Source organism: Lampetra planeri, unplaced genomic scaffold (assembly GCF_965212315.1).
Source record: "Lampetra planeri unplaced genomic scaffold, kcLamPlan1.2.h2 scaffold_856, whole genome shotgun sequence".
In the NCBI taxonomy this organism is placed as follows: Eukaryota; Metazoa; Chordata; class Hyperoartia; order Petromyzontiformes; family Petromyzontidae; genus Lampetra; species Lampetra planeri.
Window position 1 is genome coordinate 13,026 of NW_027615678.1, and position 20,658 is coordinate 33,683.

General features: G+C 43.9%; 1 protein-coding gene across 1 annotated transcript; it reads right to left on the reverse strand.

Moving 5' to 3' along the window:
- Window positions 1–2,854: 2,854 nt before the first annotated feature.
- On the reverse strand, window positions 2,855–6,278 carry LOC144742103 (regulating synaptic membrane exocytosis protein 4-like). Its single transcript, XM_078624602.1, has 6 exons — window positions 6,134–6,278; window positions 4,767–4,908; window positions 4,563–4,675; window positions 4,180–4,281; window positions 3,947–4,086; window positions 2,855–3,058 (listed from the first exon to the last, which is right to left on the reverse strand). The coding sequence occupies exons 1-6, from the start codon at window positions 6,276–6,278 to the stop codon at window positions 2,855–2,857; spliced, it is 846 nt and encodes a 281-aa protein (XP_078480728.1).
- Window positions 6,279–20,658: the final 14,380 nt, after the last annotated feature.

Genomic DNA, 20,658 nt, shown 5'->3' on the forward strand with positions numbered 1-20,658 from the left:
CTTGATGTTCGCTGCTGAATATCATCTCCAACAAACACCCTGAAAGTCCGCTTGTTGCTCGTTGGTCATTCGCGCCCCTGCAACCCGTTAGCCGCCCTCGGCCAGCCTAACAAATGGTGCCAGAAGTTATTAAGTTATTAAGATCTCCAGTATGAGTTTGTTTTGTGGGACTTCAGACTACAATAGCTGGGATTGTTATTGTTGTGGATATGCTTACCGACTATAGAAAGACAGAACAACAGAACTCGTTTGAACAGGAAGTACTCTGATTCAAGAGTTAGACATAAGACACAAGGATAAAAACATCCTACAAGCCAACACTTCTAGTTTCATTCTTAATAATAGATCATCCAATCAGTTATTTCTGTGTTGGTGTGTTGGTGTGTTGGTGCGTGTGTGTTCATCAGCCAACACTCAGCATTAGTGTAATATCAATTTTTTTATTTTTAATTTGAAAAATAACTTACATAAATCTCTGTACTCAACCATACTTCACCAAGACATAGCCTTGGCTTTAACACATTGCACCAAAAAGAGAAAATGAAAAGGCATTCAAAAGAATAATAACATGTCTTTGTCATCACGTGAGGCATTCTTCCTGTTCCAGGAGTGGAATCCTGGTAGCTCCTGGACATCGAAACGTATATACAATGGAAATGAAAATAAAAATATAGACTGTAGCTCGTTAAAGCAACAAGGTGTTATCATCATGTTCAGGTGGAAAAGGAAAAATGCCTCCGTTCATTTTTCATTCAGACATACTGCAACTCTAAGATTCACGTGCTTCCCGAACACGAGAAGCTTTCGTAATTACGAAAAATAGAAAATAAAAAATAAACTGGTCTTGGCTTTTAAATAAAACTAACAAAAATATAGTAAATTAATTTCATTTTCATTAAAACGAAAACAAAACAAGGAAAAAAAAAAAAACAAAACATTTTCTGTGGCAAGTATCCCTTTGTTATTTGAACATGTGATCAGCTCATTTTCACAAACAGTGCTTGTAAAATTGAACCGCAGCGGCAAACATCTTTTGCATGTGTGCTGCTTCTGGATTAGACCTCCTGCCGTAGCAACGCAGATTATTTTTGCATGTTCGTCAACAATACTGAAATAAAATACACTTGGAATCTCAGCTGTTTCGCTGACTTCCTTTAAATATAAAATATTTTCCTTGTCACTTTATTCTCAATAACTTTAAAGAAAATATGACCTTGGGGTGGAATGTCTTGTTAAAATTGCAATAATGCGGCCGTTGACGACCACAAAACTAATTTGAGTTCAATTTAAGGTGTGTGTGTGTGTGTGTGTCTGTGTGTGTGGAGGGGGGGTAACGAAGCTGACATGCACTGTACAAGAAACTGCAAAAATTCCAAATATCGTCTCTATCAAAACATGCTGATTTACTGTAAGGTGTGCCCAAGCCATGTTGCAGAAAATCCTTTTCAACATGCTTGTTAAACAAATCAAATTGAAAATAAAACACAAATCAAATCAAATCCAAAAAAACAAAACAAAAACAAAAGCCACAGTCCGAAAAAATGTGGACAAGATCAGGGGACTGAACGATGGTCGTAATGAGTCGTACGATGAGAAGTACCCTGGGACAAGGAAGAAAAAGAGAAACATGTACAATTTGCACATCATGTTTATCGTTATAAGGCGCGAGCCTTTTTTTAAACCATGAAATAAATAATTTACATTTATTTTCATTATCACCTTTTGTCACACAAACATTTTTCTGTTTAAGTTTCCCTTATCTGCATGTCTGCAAAGTGCAGACTCATGAATGGTCTAAAGAATGATAAACAATGTCTATTTTTTTTTTAATTACCATGTTGCATTCACTCCCCTTGAAAACCATGCACTAGTGAAATTTATCTTTAAAAATAATATAAATTGTTGAAAATGGCTGATCAGTTTTATGTCTTTTTCTTCATCTTTTTTGCAAGTTGCAGCCTCAAGAAAATAATTTTCTTTTTTTTATTATTCAGCTAAATTTGTGTCCATGCAAATGAACTAAAAAGGGAAAAAAAAAATATTTTTCTCATTTAACTTTCCTACAACATATCAACAGAGAAGGAACAATGGCGGATTGTACATTTCTTCACGGGGTGTGGATCGTTACTGAGTGTTGATGGTTAACCACTTCAGTCTTGCATCTGTTTTAGTCTTTCCGCTGATTTACCAGCACAATTTGGTTCACTACTTAAACCTAGAATATGTGGGGCTCGCCTTTCAGGTGCGGGGGGTGGGGTGGGGGGGGGGGTGATAGGGGGTGTGGATACAAGCTGGGACACACCTCACCCAAAAGTGATGGTATCCATCTAAGCAGCTCGGTCTGTTGGCGTGGCGTGACCAAGCATCTGGTTCGAACCACTGTCACCCCCTTCAGATACAAGTACACTGACTTTGAAATAATAAAAACAGAACAAATGAAAAAAACAACAAGGAAAAAAAAGAAAAAAAAATCAAAGCCAAACATTTAATTCTCATTCGAAAAAACAAAACAAAAAAGGGCTTCTGTAGAACTCGTTTAGCGGTTCCCAGTACTGACCCCCATGGCTTCGAATTGGACGGAAACCTGGAACTGATGGATTCCTCGTGCTAAGGAGTTCACTCCAGCTTCCTCCAAACAACAACAACACCAGGCAATCCCGGGCCGCCAGGCGCTTGCAACACGCTACGCCACGCGCACATTGTGTGCGGCGTTTTTTGCTGAAAACACAGGATCACGTTTGCACCCCTAGAAACAGGCTCAGAGGACACAACATCAAGCATGCAGTGTAACCGGGGGGCGTGACCTGTAATCGCAACACTGGCTGCTACAACAACGCTATCAGTCCGCGCACTGCTATGATCGAGAGAAACTGTCCAGCGAGGACTGGGAAGCTCTTCTAGTCAGTGGGGCCAGAGTAGGGTCCACCAGTGAGGAAGGAGGAAAGAGCTTGAACCAGCCAATGACCATGTTGGACAGGTCCAGCTCATCCAACAGTATCTGAACTGCTCCCATGAAGGATTTATGGTCCATACGTCCGTAGTCGCCCCACACGATCACCTGCAGAGACGCCAAGAGAGGAAATGCATCAGACAGATATTTTTGTTTTGGTGTTTGTTCCGGTGAGCAGGAATTATTCACAAAAAAACTGTTGACTAAATACTCCACAGTCAGCCCATCTTTAAGTGTAAAAAAAAAAAAAAGGAAATAGAAAAAAAGAGGAATAATGATGTCAAAGTTTCATTGCACTGTTGTGATGGTTGATTTAATGTACTTGTCACATTTGAATGTGTGAAATCTGTGTGCGCACAAAAGACGTTGAAGTAGGACGTTGATGTACATTACTACATTGTTGAACTTGGTGAAGAGAATTCATCTCATAAATACACATAATAGGGAATTAGGCCATTTGTGTGAATTTGTGAAATATGTGAATTTCTCTTGAGAGATTAAATAACGGTCTATCTATCTATAATACGTCATATCTTGCCACATTCAGTACTGTTTTGCTGATCAAAGAGGGCAGACTGACATCTTGCAGTTTGCTCACACAAGCCTGTGTTTGGTGGGGGAGTGGAAATAATAATAATAATAATAATAATAATAATAATAATAATAATAATAATAATAATAATAATAATAATAATAATAATAATAATAATAATAGCTGTTATTCCTAGGATGGAGAGACTGGGAACAACATCCACTTTTAAGCAACCGATGTTGCAGCCCAAGTTCTACTCATCCAGAGTGACATATGTGCTGCCTTGCAATTCTTCCCATCATCTCTTTGTGGTAGCTTGGTGGTTGAGAAAGAGCAGAAAGAACGATGATCTCTTTTTGATCAAGAACAACTCCAGTGCTTTGACGCTGCTGATCTGCAGACCTGCCGGTGTCCCTACGATGACAGGAAGTCACGTTGTGGCTGGTGTTTCGTGGTCGTCTCACCTGTAAAACCTTCCCTCCAGGGCTCTCCTCAAACGGCAGTTGCTGCTGGTAAAGAGGATCCAAGGTTTTTCTTGCTACTTTTGTTTTCTTTTTGGCTATGCAGACTCCGTTTTCCAGTAGGTAGACCTTGACATATGGTGCTGCAACACAAACACGCATATTAGTCATCAAGTAGTAAACGTCTGAGTCATTTCACACCATAAGTACTGTATGGCTGACACTGCTGGACTTACCTGGCAGTGCCTTGGAACCTGGTTTTCCTACAAGGCCACGGGCTCGGATGACCTCCACCTCCAGCGCTCCTTTCTTCTCCACCATGCCGATTTGGATGTCACCTAAATAACATGTGACACCGTTGCAAAAATACTCAGCCTGCATATTGACATAAATGACTGGCTTTATTTTTGCTACATAAATATAAGGAATAATGGTTATTAGATCTCAGATTCCTATATAAAGTAGATAAAGTTGTCTTGAACTTGTTTAAACAAAAATTTGGAAATCAGAAAATAATTCTAAGGATGCTCCACTTCCATAGGATTCCTAATCATGTCCTTGACAATAATCGTGAGCCCAAACTCAGACGTAATATAATTTGTAGGATTCCTGCTCTCACCCATCGGCGGAGTGGCCAAAGTCTGTCGTCCGACCAGCTGAGCGGGTCCCAGTCCATCCAGGAAGTCACTGAACTGGGCGTCTGAGGAAAGTCTCACACCGGGGAAGATCAGACTGGAGGAGAGAAACGGGAAAAAAAAAACGTGTTGAGGATGATTCACGACTCTGGGTTGATTTGGGCGAAGTGCACGTCCTCATCACTTACTTCCCCTCAGAGCTGTAGCTGTTCATGCTGCCGTCAGTCGACTCCCGGCTCGCCTGCCGGGTCATCCTGCTCCTCATGGCCACTGCCAGGCCCGTCTCTGTGCTCCTCTGGATGGTGCTGCGCAGCTTCTTTCCTCCTGCCTCTGTGCACGTGAAGACAAACGGAGCAGTGACACCGTCAGCATGGAATCGTTTTGGGACTCACATAGCGAGCTGACAGTAACACGCCATTCCACAGCGAAACAAACGCCAAGGAAAACACCACACCGGGACGTTTGGCTTTGCTTGCAACAACAGACTCCGTGTGTGTCTGCTGATATGAGCAGGTCCAGAACATCTCCAGCTGAGACCCCCCATCAGCTCTACCACGGCTCATCTCCACTCCTCTGTGACGGACAGACGGAGGTGTACGTCAGTTCATCCAAGCAGGATGAAACATCTTCTAAGGGTCAACATGTTAGGACAGACGACCATTGACAGAGAAACCAAGTGACCTGGTGTGCTTTAGGAGGTGGGAGGAGGCTGGAGTACCAGGAGAGAACCCACACTGAAAGGGAATCAAACCGGAGACCTTCAGGCTGTGACATTATTTGAAGGCTCCAATGACGATCGTGTCCTATCTCACAGAGCCGTAAACAGACCTGAAGCCTTTCAGCCTTCAATTCTGCTGTTCAGCCTCCGCCTCCTCTTCCTGCTTCACATCACAAAAGGAACAAGAGCCTCGGAGGCCGACTCTGACGTCTGCAGCCCGACAGCGGCTCATTGCCAGTCAGCTCATCAGATCTTATCAATGAGCGGTGTGTTTGATGTGTATGAACGGGACAAATTATCAGTAACTACTCACGACTTCCCACAGCGACCACGGAGCCATATCAGTAATTGTGCTGTGGTATCACAGTGCTCCTGTATCTGTACGAGCAGACGGTCAGTTTGTGTCTGTCTGATGACAACAAACTCACTCATCCTCAACTAAACGTCAAAACGTTTAAAAAAAAAAAGTGACTGGGAAAAAAAAAGGATCTTAAAGGTTATTGAGGTGAATAAACAGGAAATGATGTGAGCATGCTCACGCACTCCACTTCTGAATGACTGCTCATAGAATAATGTTGGCACGGACGCCCACCCGGTACTCGACCATGATTCATCCCAGATACGACAGTTTCCATTTGAGAACCATCAGGGGGAGATGAGAAGTGTGTTAGGCTGGAATGAATGGGACCAACGAGCACACAGACAGAGACAAGTACTCCTGCAACGCAGTCACGGTCAACTCTTCCCCCCTCACATCTCTCCTGACAGACAACCCTGAGGAGAAGCAGCCCCCCCCCCCACACACACACACCCCACGCCCCTCTGTGGTTATCTTACCCCCGTCTTCTTCATCGAAGGAGTTCATGCAGGGGAAATACACCGCCAGGGCTTCAAACGATGCGGACAAGCTCATCTTGCTCTGGGAGCGCTGGATGCGCATCCCAGGAGTCGGAGCAGAGGACTCGTGCCCCTGCCTCCCCATGGTGAGCGTCGGTGGTTTCTCCTCAGTGTGGACCTCAGGTCGGCTGCAGGACGCGTTCTACTCTGGCATCGACTGCGTCCCTGGACGATCTGCCGAGTGCATCTCAGTAGCTGCTGCTGTAGGTCTGACGCGCACTGCTGCACCTCTTTCTTCTAAAAGGTGGGGGGAGGGGGAGGAGGGGGGGGGAGGGCCGCATCCACCAATCAGAGAGCCGGGCTGCTCCGGCGCACCTCGGCTGGCTCTGCGGGTGAGTGAGCTCTACCCAGAGATACTGGTCCCCCCCTCCTCCTCCCTCCCCCTCTGCTCCTAAACGTTTTTTTTTTTTCCTTTTACCGTTTGCTGTCTCTTCTATGCCCCTGCTCTCCCTTTTCCTTTGTAAGATTCATGACTGGTATTTGAACCCCCCGCCCCTCCCCTCCCCAAGTGAAAACAAGTTGTCATCAGGACAGCTTCAGCCCTGTAAGCACTCTGAGTTCACGTGTCATCTCTTCCTCATCACCACCACAGCTGGTTTGTGGATGTAGTTTTTTTCTGAATACTACCTGACGTCTTGACGTTCATTTCATCTTTCCTTCTTACAGGGGAACATGGCTGCTGACTGGATTCCGTTGCACGGCACAATCGCGTGTATTGTGCAGTGTGTGTGATTCACCTCTCTGCCATCAGGCAGAAGGTTTTGCTGCATCAGGACCCAAACAACAAGGCTCTGCAAACGCTTCCACCGTCGAGCTATCAGGCCTGAAGCCCCCCCCACCCCCCCACCCCCACCCAACACACACGTGTGTACACACACACACACACACATTCAACGTGGAAATGAAGCAACTGAACAGACATCTTCCAGTGACATCGACTGTTGTTTGCATATTTCTGACTCCGTGTGTTGTATATGGACGTATACTTACGTATGTTAGTGACGAGTGCGAATGTCTTGAGCTCATAAAGTAAAAATAATTGTGAACGTGCTTGTTGAGTCGGTGGGAACATGTTTTTTGTTCATTGTTGTATTTGCTGAATGACGATAAACTTTGTACTACAACACTGACTGTGCCACGCAGTGACAATGTACTTTTCTACTCTGTTCTTTCCTATTCACTTTTAACAGAGCTGTGCTGTGTGTCATGTGATCATCCATTCATTCATCCACCCATCAAACATCCACACACACTTTCCTTCAAGTGAAGAAAAAAAACAACAGAACAAAACAAACATGCCGCCATGTGAGGTCACCTGATGTCACTTGACGTCAGCGGTCAGAGCACAAAGAAACAGCAGGAGAATTCATATATTGACTGGCACATCCAAAACGTGTATCTCTCACGACTGCATTAAAAAACGGTAGCGCCGTGCGGCTTTGATGCGCTGCCAGAGAACGCACCTCTGAGCCCGTTCTCCAAGTGTATCTGGCAGAAAAGACACAAAGACAATCTTAAATATAGAAAAATCCCCTAAGTGGTGTCCCTAAGGCACAAACACACACACACACACACACACACACAAACACACACACACACACACACTGTAACCCATTTCCACGAAGGAGCCGTTTCCTGCAGCTTCAGTTCTTTGCAGTGTCATCTAGGTCAGCACAGCCAGAAACAAGTCTTCACCTCGTCACCATTGGGAGAAAACACACACACACACACACACACACACACACACACACACAGCTAATTGGGTTGTTTTTGGAGAGGTCAGGCCGCCTGCTGACTCAGTTACCATCGATCGTTGACTTAAAATCGCCATGAATGAAACACAAATGGACATTTTCACCGACATCACGTCTCCAGACTTTCTTCCAACAAACTCACTGCTGCCAACAATGAATGTGATATGGTCAAGACAGTTTTGGCAATAAGCCTCAGCCTTGTACAAAGCATTTCCTGATGGCTAAAAGCAGATTAAGGTCAGAGCCAAGCATCTCAAACGTGCTGAGCATTATTGAAGTGTGTTGTACACACAAGTGAAACACAACCCTGGACGATGAAAGTGTGTTAAGACCTTTACAGCCTTGAAAAGCATAGATCTGTGTTACACAGAGTCTGACACACATTTGTCACCATGTTACTCAGGTTTTCAATCAGTTGATATACTTTATTACATGGTTGCATCTATCTAAGTATCTACATCGATCTATGTACATGCACAAATTGTGGTTACTTACCAAATACTGTCTAACATAATGTTGACGTACCTGTTCATAGACGACAAACTAGGTTCTGTGTAACAGAACTGTGGCATGTCACATTTACATAAACCTCTCAACAGAATTTAACAATACAGGACGATTGGTCCGTTTTGTGTCCACTACGTCATCGGGAGCGTTAATACTTCGGCGTCTCTTTGTCGCCGCCGGCTCAGGACTGAATCCCACTGCTCATTTTGTTTTGTAGTTTTGTAGTTTTGTTTTTGTTTTGTAGTCACCATCAGCGTCCCCTCACCGATAAGACGACTGGACTTTCTTGGCAAGCTCCGAGAGCAGGGAAAGTCATGTGACGCAAACAGCCCGATCGCAGTTGCTGCTGTCTGTTGGAGGTCTGCAGAGCCTCATCGCGTCGCTACATTTCTGAGGAGGTGCACGTCAGCCTACACCCAGCCTACACGTTGACACAGACCCTCTGCTGTAGGTAAGTCATCTTTACTCATCATGTGATGGAGAACAAAAGAACACGTGTTTTCAAACCTCCATTCTAGTGAGATGAACAGAAGACGCTTGAAAAAGAACAACTGCCTAGAAATGGTTCATGTTATTGGATATGAAAGAGATATTACCATGATGGCCAATTACATCCATTGTGATACATCCATTGGTGAAAAATAGACTTTGACTTTCCAACACAATATGTTTGATACATCTGCTGGACCAAAATAATGAACCAAATCAAGCAGGAAGAAAATAAGCCAATTAGCCTCTCATTAGTTTCTGCTGCACCGTGGACACGTGTTGACGCAGTCGATCCTTTCAGTCCAACAGCACTTTGGGCACGTGCAGCTTGTTTTCAACAGACAGTTTATTCTTGCCCTCCGCCCACCACACAGTGGCACAAAGATGAAAAGGAGTGTTTTTCCTTCCTGTCACACCCCCACTAGACACCAGAAACCTGAAACCGTTAATTATTGTTTGCTGAAATCTGTCAAAGAGTTCGTGAAAATCACATCTGAAGTTCATTTGTAAAGTTGTACCGCATGCGAACGATGTTCTCATGCATCTGAAGTAACTTTGTCTTCACAAACAACCCAGGTCTGATGTGACCCTCGCAGGCTCTTACAGATGAACTTGGCTGACGATTCTTGAATTATGGACCATCTCCATTTTAGGCCATCAAGTACACAAACTCACAAGAACATGAGTAGCTCATGCTTTCACTCCCATCACCGACAGAGCTACGGGAACTGTCAGGAATGTATAGAATCCCATTAGGTTTACTACAAAAACAAAGGAGCGTCACTTTCCAGAAGTCATCTGAAAGGTCTGTGTCGCAGTCGGAAGTCTTCGGAAAGCGTCCTGACGGATGGGGCAAAGCCCAGCCAAGCATCACACACACTTTAAACAAACTAAATGGAGCCATGACACACACACACACACACACAGACACACAACGAGGCACGTGTAAACACAGACAAGGACAACTCTCTCCTGTCTCAGTTTACATTCTCTGCTGCCTGAAATGATTTAGGTCAGACCTGCAGTCTGGAAATACAGTTTCTGTGACATGCACAGAGAAGAAATGAGATTTAATATCAGAGTACATTCTCCTCGGTTCATCTCACCTCTAGAACCACAGAGAAGCTACGGCCATTGACGTTTGGTCATTACATGTGAACCACAGTGATGTTGGTTAATAAATCTAGGAAATCTAAAAGACAAACAATCACCTTTCTTCAGACGTGAAAGAGGGAAATGAGACTTTACATGAACAGCAACAAAGCAACAAAGCTTTTGGAATTGACGAGTCCAAAAATGGTACGTTCATCACGAGGGTCCTTGTTGCACGTGAACGTGTGTTCAGCTTCTGCCAGTAAATGTGAATGTGAGTGTGAAAGGGTGACTAAGACTAAGACTAAGACTCTTCTTTGTTTAGCGTATTTTTTCTGACTTGGGGACACGTCTGTGTGGAATGTGCGCGTTCTCCTTGGCTTTCTCATCCATCAATAGTGATTCAGACACTGACTATGGCTGAATCTGCAGCTGCATCATCGCGACAGACCAATGTCACCAGTGTGACGTGTACAAACTCCTGCGTGTGAAAATTGCAAAACAAAGCCAGCACAGCATGACAAAGGCCCGGTCGCAACTAGTGTGTTTTCAAACACTTTTTTTTTTTCGCCGAGCAGAAACATCACGCTCACGCTCCATGACTCAACTGACCACAGTACTTTATGTCTCATGGGCGCGGAGGAGTCAGCGGCTGAAGACAGAACAATCACAAGAGGAAGTGGATATTTTAGCAGCTGTTAAAAACGCGAGGGGGAAGTTCATGTTTAGTCCAGTCCAGACGGAACAGGACGGCGAGCCGAGGTCGATGTTGGTCTTTGAGTGATGCGTCTTACGTTGGCACTCAGGAAGTGTCAGGAAATGTCTGTTCTCATTCACGATGCCGTGGATTCCTCGTGGACGAGCACCATGTGATCGTCAGAAAATGTCACTTCCAGCAGTGACATCAGTTGAGTTCTCTCACACGTGTACAAGCTTTGCTCAACGTGCTGTGTTAATACACACACACACACACACACACACACATCTATGTACATACTGTGTGTATCCATGAATCTTTACATTTACTGTGGGTCACAGTGACGCCGGGCTCCTGCTCGACTGTCACAACATTGGAAACAAACATCATCCTGACAGCAAGAACATTGGCTAATTTCTTGAATAATGCAGGAAGGACACAGTCTGCCGGGAAACACGCCGCATGTGCTGCTCGCAGGCTGAAAACAATTAATGTCATCCGCCGGCGTTGATATAGTCACGTCACAGCTTGTGAATGAAAGTCCAATGAAAGCAAACGTTATAAACTGCTTATTTACGGTCAAAAATATGTTTATGTGTCAAATATGTGTTCTAGAATTTCACAGAGCTGAGAGAGGAACGCTTGTCGGCTGCAGAGTCCAGGTCTGACGTAGCTGGAGGAACCCGTTTGACACCAGCTAGAGGACTCAGTTGCAACATGCACTGCACTCGCATTCTGAAATTTACGGTAATGGGCCAGAGTGCAACAGAATTAACAACCTGCGAGTACGAGAACCATCAGCAGTGATGAGTTTGGACGCACTGTTTTTCCTCCATTCTGTTCTGCTTTTCTGGGGAATTTAAACTTTTAAGGTAATTTTCTGTAGATAAAAACTGCATATCCACACAAACCTATACCACTGAGGAGGCAGTACTCGTCTTGAGAGGGAATATAGTCATATAAGAAGGATGTTTGGGAAGGAATGGGAGACTGGGTTGGGGGGGCAGGAGGCAGTGAGGTGTCGGCGGCTCTCGGCCCTGCTTGTACCTGTGCTGCTCCTTCATGCATCATCCTGAGAGCAGCACGTCGGCTCCGGACCCCTGGGACACTAATTAGCAGGCTCAGCTACGGGCTCAGCTACAGGCTCCCAACTACATCCACAAGATAAATTACCTTCCGCTGAAAACTCGAAGTTCACGCTTTTTCCACAACCAAGAGTCTCGAGATGGTTTCTAGAGTCTAAAACAGGATGGGGTGTCCAAAAATCAAATTCTTACAGCTGTTCACGGCCGAAGGTTACACACACTTCAGATGTCTTACTTTATTCGCTGTTGACTTGTTTTTACGGGGATCATATGATTAAAGTATAGTAATATTTAAAATGTAAGCATGCGCATGAACGTCTCAACTATAATATGAGGTCATGTTTTAATCCCTAATATTACGTTTTACTTTTACAGACATAAACATTTGCTTTAATTACAATTCCATTTCTTCAGAGACTGTTTGCAGTGTCCAGTGTGTGTGTAAGAAACAAAGCAAAACTCTGCTGTAACAGTTTTTTCAAGAACAAATCAACCACGGTAAGCTGAGAAGCATCTCAGTTTGGTTTTTCAGGGTCAAGTGGAGAAAAATAGCACATCAGACATCCTTGTAGAACACTCCTGGCTGGCTCGCCGAGGGAAGCAGAGAGAGGAAATTAGCTGATGGTGGATTAAAGCACCAACTCCCCGTTGATTTCCATCTTTTTTTTCTGTCTCCATCACTGCATGCAGCCTCGAACGCTTTTGTCCTTTACTGGTTTATGTCCTGTTTTATCTGTGCTGGTCATCTCCTCAGCTTTAACAGCTGGACACCGGATATGCATCGGACATTTGGCTGTTGATTGTGACTCAGGGATCAGACGTAAGATGGGAAAAAGGCTCGAACACTAAATGTGAGACGAGAACAGAAGCACCCCTCTTGTGCCTTTCACACTCATTTGTCCAGAGACTGGGATTTGGGATTTGAGAGATTCGAACGGAAATCATTTCCGCTCACACAAAAGAATTAATCACATAAGAGCACAAAGCAGTTAGAAGACTACGAGCTTCGTCTGAATGCTCATGTAAGGAACCTTTTTCTCAGGTTCAGCTGGTCAGTGGAGGCTCTACAAATGTTGCCATCGATACTGAAGATTAAAAGTGCAATGGTGTTCTTGACCACTAGGTGCTCATTACAGCTGCACAACAGAAACGCCAAACTGGAACTGTGTGTGACGGCTGTGTGTGTTCATAAGTATAATGATTGATGTATTTTACCCTTCGCAATGCCTTCCTACCGCTAGAATTTCAATGCAACCATGACAATGTATCAATATCATTTTAGGCACTGTTAGCATTTTGGCCAGTTGCATATATTGTGTATGATTTTTATAATTTTATTTATTTATATTACAACAAGAACTCAAGCCTCAAACAGGGAAATGCACACTTTCATTTATTTTGTTTTCCCCCTAAAATCTGTTGAATCTTCAAGCATCCTCTGGCTCCTAATTATTATTTTTTTTAAATTATTTTTTAAATATTTTTATTGTTTTGAAAATAAATCAGTGAATTGTAACATTAATCAACTGATGTGAATGAGCACTCGCTATTTTCAACACTGAATACTGTCACAGCCATGATTCATGGCCTTCACTGCGTTTTAGTTGATTTACAGTGGTGTGGGCTAATTAAGAGTCATGTCATTAAAACCTGTGCATTCACGCTGAAAGCACATGGTGACAATTCTGATGACTAATGCTTTGCAATTACGCATGTGGAAGCAGTAATGATGAACAAATCATCTTGTTGTGAGACACAATCCACGTAAACAATATCATTTTTTTTTAATGAAAGCCTTTTAGCAACAAACTTAAGCTATTAAGCTGCTTTGCAAAACCAACTCAATTAAAATGTGAACAGCAGGTCGATGCTGTGAACTGCTGACAGCTTCTTCATCAGCACACGTCCCGCCGAGACTGTTTAGCATGAATAGTAAACGCCGTGGAGTTAAGACGGAGGGTAAATTGCATTCTTGAATGAGGGGGAATATGTGAAGAAATGTGCATATGGATTTTCAATAAGCGTCTGAGATCTGAGCGTAACGTTTTGTTTTTTGCTGAGTCAGGCTGCTCAGCGGCAGTTTGTTCGGGCTGGATGGGGAATCGAATGTCTCCCTGTTGAGGTTAATGTACCGTCAGAGGCCTGCTGAGCACCGGACGGAGCAGCAGAGCAAATGGAGCCGGTGTTTCAGCCCGTTCGTGACGACCATTCTCTAAAATTGCATGTCGGGTTCAGAGGCAGTGTGAGAAGTTAAAATAAATGTTGTTGTGCTCGACATCCAGCTCCGACACAAACACTGTCCACACAAAACAAAACAATCACTGTTGGTAAACGTGACAATCATGGCTAATTCACTCTATTTCACACTGCCCCTTTTCCTCATGTGCAATGTTCAATATGTATAGATTTTTTATTTGTATACCTATTTTAACACTTTTTAACATTCATTTTTAACACTCTTATACTTATCCGGGCAGTATTTAATTAATTTAGCTCATTTTGCTTTTACTTTGCAGCTGGAGTTGCTGTAATGAAATTTACAGGATGTTTAAATTTAAAAATATATTTACCTATAAAGTCTGATTCTGACAAGTGCATTGTTTTCCCAGTACTTTCACATACTTTAGAACAGTGTTTATAATTTGTAAGTTTTTACTTTTTGGTTTCTTGTGATTATTATTATTGTAATTCTTTGCATAGTGTTTAACTTTATTTACATTCTAAGTGTATGAATATACACAGTACATACATACATCGTTCTTATGAGCCGTTTCAGACCTGGCTGCTGGAAAAAGAGTTGCTCTAAGCTTGGACTGTTTGGACACAAATGACAAATAAAGGTCTTGAAAACACACGTAATAAAGCGGTTACAGTCATTTTGAACAAGGTGTTTGTTCTACATTTGACTGACTGACAAACTGCTTCATTGCAAATCGTTTCTGAACTGAACTCAAGCTTCTCTTCCCATCCGCTGCCTGTGTGAGGTCCGTCTGCACAGATCCACGTGATAGAGCAGGATGCCTTCGTAGCTTTTAGCTAAATAAACCTGTTCTGACATGTCCACACTCTCTTCAAACAAGGTGACACATTTGTATTCCCTACAAAAACAAGTGCAGTCCACCGAGGGCTGAAAGGGCGAAAGAGAGCTGAAAAGTGTGCAAACAACTCCCCCGGTGGCCTCCTGGGAGCACATCTGACAAATCTGGATTTGTCGGCTGACCTACCCCACCCCCACCTCATATTCATCTGCACCTCCCAAAATCGACCTTCAATCCACTCCGAGTACCGTCCAGTCAGACAAAGTAGGACGACTTGTCGGGTTTGTGCTGGTGCAGACCTCCAACAAACTGCATTTGATGCACTTGGGAGAGTGAAATATTGATAGCTCCTGGAGGTCCAAGCTGCTCCTCTTGTGCTGCGCCTGCACGGAGAAAGTGTTTGTGTCTGTGTGTGTGTGTGTGTGTGTGTGTGTGTGTGTGTACCTGTGCCTGTGACTGCATGAGGATGTGCTTAAAATAGGAATCTGAACAACTGTTTGCTGCTTTTTCTCTGTTCCCAAAAGTAAACTTCACAACAAAGACGTTATTCAGCAACAGCCAGAGACAAAGAGCTGCAATTACTGAGGTTCTCTTATCATAAATAACTAACTTAACTTGATTTAATTAGTAGTTTAGTGGCGGAAGCCCACGTTTCAGTGCAAATCTGAATCAGGTGGGTGGTGCAGCGCCACGTGCGCGCCACTTCTCTGTAGCGCGGCTCACCTTTCTATATTTGCACCATCTCCAACTCCGTCCCTCTACTCTGCTATCGAGAGATCGCTGACAACTTTCTAGCCTGGAAAAGCAGAGCCACATGTCAAAAGATGGAGGTTCTGTCAACGAGACCGTCAACTCAGGGGGGAGGGACCGACGTCGGCAGACAGAATCACCACTGCACACCACTGGAAAGAGCTACGACCAATCAGAGCAACGAACAAGATGACAAGACGTCATCGGAGATACGAGCCAGAGTCAGAGTTTGTTTTGAGTGAAGAGTGGAAGAGCTTGGTGGAAAGACGATGGAATGGAAATGATGCTGTGTTGGTCTTTGAAAGAATCGTCCAACTTGTTTCCGGTTGACGCCAAAGACCAGCAGCAGCCATCTTTGTTGCGTCCAGAACCACTGCAGACATCCTGTTAAGCCCCGCCCACAGACTCCATACATGGCTCTGAGCCCGCCTACATCAGATAGACCCATGCGATTGGTCCTAACTGACATCTGTCATAGTTAATGAGCTCTAACAGTTTGTGTCCAGATGGAGCTGTAGAAGAAGTTAGAATTTGCTTGTGCTACGTCTGCATTTCCAGACTAACAACTTTCAGAAAAAATTAAACCAAAGCACGGAGAGGTGGGCGCACAAGACCTTCACCGAACAAGCACACCCCATCGTCTGCAGACGACTAATGAAGCCCCCATTCTTCTCAACTGGTCACAAAAAGAAAAAATAATAATAATGAGCCAATATGTTGCTGTGTGCAGTTTTTTTTTTCCGCTGACAATAAAGAAAGCTGCATTCATCTGAAGGAAAATCGTTTCTAACGCGGTCAAATCACACAGCTTCTCGTCACATGTGCGCACGTTCTCACATGCGCTCCACAAAAACAGCAGGAGGAAGGAGAGAGAGTGACACACAAGACGTGTAAACACACAGAAATAATCAACAGCTTGAAAACAACTGTAGTGGAAGGGGGGAAAAATGAATAGGAAGAGGTTGGGAGGGGAGGGGGGGGTGGGGGGTGGTGGGTGTCAGGGTGCTGCAGCCTAGAAGAAAGAGAACACGGATCAGAGAATGGGTCCTCTCTGTGCAAGAAGATGGGAGGAGGAAGTGCTGGATAAAAGAGAGCAGCTGCGTTAGAGGAGAAGACAAAGGACAACACACACACACACACACACACACACACACACACACACGTGCGCGCCGTGGACGTCCTACCTGTTTGGCTGAGCTGAGAGGTGCTCCGGCTCTTGCGCGACATGCCAACCATGGCCTGCATTTTGGCACCGATGCTGGAGCGCCTCTTCTTATCGTCGGCGCCCACGGTGCCGACGGCCGTGTCCGACTGACTGCCGTCCGTCTTCTCCAGGTTGCACATGTCACCGCTGATGCTTGTGCTCTTGGTCATGTTCACGCCGCCCGACGAGCCCATCTGCCTGTTTTTCATTTTGGATGCAAAGTCACTGTCAGCCACCACCATTGAGAAGGAGCGGGTGCGGGGGTGGGGGGTGGGGGGGGATTCAGAGAGCGGAGGGGAAGGACGGAGGACAGGGGAGGCCAGGGGAGATGATGGAGGTGGATGCAAACAGAGGACAGGAGAGTGACAGGAGATGCGGGGGCGAGGGGGGGGAGGGGGAGAAAAGGACAGAGTTCAGGAACAGAAGTTCATGACGTCCAGTATCGCTGACTGAAAAGTTGGTGCAGTGAAAGCACCTGTGTGTAAATAGTTGTTTGTGTCAATTGTGTAGTTGTTGTTTTTTACCTTGGATGTCTCTGAATGAGTGGATGAGTGAATGAATGAATGAATGTGGTCTAAGACCACAAACCCTAAAACCACAGCATGTTTTTAAACCTGACAAACAGATTCATCAAATAACCACTGACATTTTATTTTTTTGGAGAATTTACGCTTCTTCTGCTTCTCTCTCAGAAACAATTTGGACTGAAGTTCTCGACCTAGTTTGTACTTTTTTCTATTTCTGTAGTTCAGTTGGACGACAAAAGAGCAGAACTTGTGTTACTAAGGTTACTGAGTACTGGCGAGGAGGTTTCCAGCTCGGCAACAGTCACATTCAAAGCCAAACTCATGAGCATTCATTTAGGTGAATAGATCCAAACCAAACAAGGACAAAGAGACGTCGGAGTGATTAATCACTGCACCAGCAGAGATTCTAGAAAGTGAAATGAATCTCCTGTGTATCTCATCCACACCTGAAGACAGAAAGTAATTTGTTGCCGCACAATTATCACATGAAATCACACTCTGCACGCTGAGACCCTGTTTGAAAGAAAATAGGTCACAGCCCAAATTAAGATCTTATTTTAACTTGTCCGGTAAAATAATCCTTCAGAGACAAATTACATTTTGTGTCAGTGGGTCCGGCCCGTTAATGAGATGACTTACGTTTTGCACCCTTGGGCTAATGCTCATTAATGTCGGACGAGGAACGTGCATGAAGACTGAAAAGAATCAATGCAGTTTGACACCTGATTCCATCAGTTTCTGTAATCAGGCTCCTTAAAATCTATTATGTAATTATCCATTCACATTAAACTGTGTTGTGAAGATTTATCTGACATTCACAACCTACACTTCACTTCTTTTCATGTTCTGTTTTTTTTTTTTTTTTTTTCAGCCACAGAGAGTAGAGAGGGCAAATCAAATGTAATTGTATTCATAAGTATATGTGAGAGCAGGAGTTGTGACTTATTATCAATATTTACACTGCCGGCACATTTGAAGCCTGACAAAAACACGCGTGTTGTTTTCGTCACGGGTCTCGGTGCCAGAGTGCCAGAGCTCTACGTGCAGTACCTCCGGCTGCAGTAAAAAGCCTTTTGTTTACGCCGCCATCCCAGCGGGGCTCTGGTACGGATCAGACTTTTATACTTTCACACATAAACACTGGTTACTTATTGCTGGATTAGTGCCTGCGATCACTTACACACTCCTGACAACACCACTGTGCAGCTGATATATTCTATATATATCAGCTGCACGGTGATATATATATATACCTATATATACTGTATATATACACATCCCTGCATGTATCTAACACACTATCACATATGGGTGGACTGCCATCGTGAACAACCACCAACTGGGGATAAAATGCCAAGAACACACCTCAGTATAGTATTGTTATTACTGACTTATTTTAAACAGCTGTTGTCCTGTTTTGTTGATGATTCAAATCTGCCTCAATGCAGTTCACTTGCACTCCGCTTAGAAATTTGTTTTCAGGTAAGTTGGCGTATGGAAATAACAGATAGAAATAGTTACAGTAGTTTTGTACAGGGATATATATTACTTAGACATGTTTAGTGAATTTCAGTGCAACATTTTGGTTGAAATCTGACAGTACCAATTATATTTTAGGCGTGTACAACTATTTGTGTTCGATAAATCAGATGTTGACATTATTGACAGTATTTTGGCGACATCCTCTGCTGGTAAGAACCATATCACCCTGTTGTGATCATGTTGTTGAAATCCCGTTGTGGGTGTGTGGTGATTCCAGCCCTAATGATCAAACCCACTGTCTGAATGTAGAACAGGTCTCAGAATAGTGTCCTACATGTCACTTACATTACATTACACACTGCACCACTGCACCTGCTTCTGACGTAAATTTGTCTGTCACGTTTCCTTAAATATAAATAATTGCTCATTTATTAACAGCTCAGTAGATGAACATGCTTCCGCTGACACTCGCTGATCTATCAGAATGCTAATGTGTGTGTATGTACGTTCTTCGATCCTACTACTATGTACACAGTTTATATTTATTGAATTCATAGTTCCTTATTCCGCTGCGGGTTATTTTGTCTGTTGTACACTCATGTAAATTCTGTAAAAAAAGAATAAACTGCATTTCGTGTAAAATGAAGTTGAATGTAATCGAATGTCTTGTTCCACACTAAGAACAGCAACGTACTGTCGAAACCTTATCTCTGAATCAGGTTGGACGCAGTGAAAACTGGGGCACCTTGGGGACTTTCCAGCTCAGACTTAGAGAACGCAGTGCTCCTCATCATGCAGATTGCACGTCCTGCGTCTTTTCATTGAGGCCAAAATGTTCCCGGACGGGAAGCAGAACCTGTTTTGTTTTAATAATGTATTTGTTTGGCGACAGGTTGAGTACGAGGTCCTTCAATTGACTCATTTACATGCTTTAGCGCAAGTAAACATTAACGCACAAAGATGAGTCACTGCACATCCCCAGTGGGTTGTCGGTGATCAAAAGTAATAATTAGTAATAATTAGTGGTGATAATCAAATCAGACAGACTTGCACACTTGTTAAACAAAATACTTTCACTGATCATCTGACAAATGTATAAAACTACTCAAAAGTGTGTTCGTACTATGTCTACTTTGTGTCTCGATCATTTTAAAGGGCCATTTCACGTTATTTTCTAGGTACAAACTATGCCAAACTATGCAAAATATGTATGTACGTGTGACAGTGTGTGTTTAGTGCGTCTAGTGAGACTCAATTGACATTCAAGACAAAGTCTATTCTACTCTAATGGAAAAGTCATGTAAGTTGCATGTTCTTCTTCTCCACCATCTCTTCACCTTTCACATGCAGGATCAGTGTCAGGCGTGGCAGAGGAGCAGGTTCCCATGGAAACCGATCCCCCTCCGAGGCACTGATATGCATACAGTAATTCTTCAGAACTGAAGTGACTCATTAGTCTGGTGCTCGATTTGAACAACACTCCTTATGTGTGTGTGTGTGCTTTAAGTAAACATCCTTCTCCTTTCTGTCACCAGCGATCACTTCTACAAAACACCCTTCTCCCTCACATGAATGAGCCGTTACTGGGGCAACAACACTGGATGAGACCTGGTGGGGGGCGGGGGGGGGGGGGGATTTAAAAGTGCTGATGGAAAGCTTCTTACATCTTGGGGTCCAATGGACAAAACATCAGCTTACAAGGCCGTATGTGTGCATGTGTGCGCGCACACGTGTGCAATCGCCTCTCTGCGCACGGAGGCGCTCATGGGATAAAAAGACATATGGCTCCCATGATGTTTGTATGGTCGTCCGATGTGAACAGGCCCGTTTTTATGTGCAG

Bases quoted from the DNA above. Each gene is read 5' to 3' on its own strand.
- LOC144742103 (XM_078624602.1), bottom strand. From the start codon at position 6,278: ATGGGGAGGCAGGGGCACGAGTCCTCTGCTCCGACTCCTGGGATGCGC. The intron at 4,909-6,133 runs GTAAGATAACCA...TCACGTGCACAG, and splicing joins CTTCGATGAAGAAGACGGGG to AGGCAGGAGGAAAGAAGCTG. The intron at 4,676-4,766 runs GTAAGTGATGAG...TCTCTCCTCCAG, and splicing joins AGCTACAGCTCTGAGGGGAA to TCTGATCTTCCCCGGTGTGA.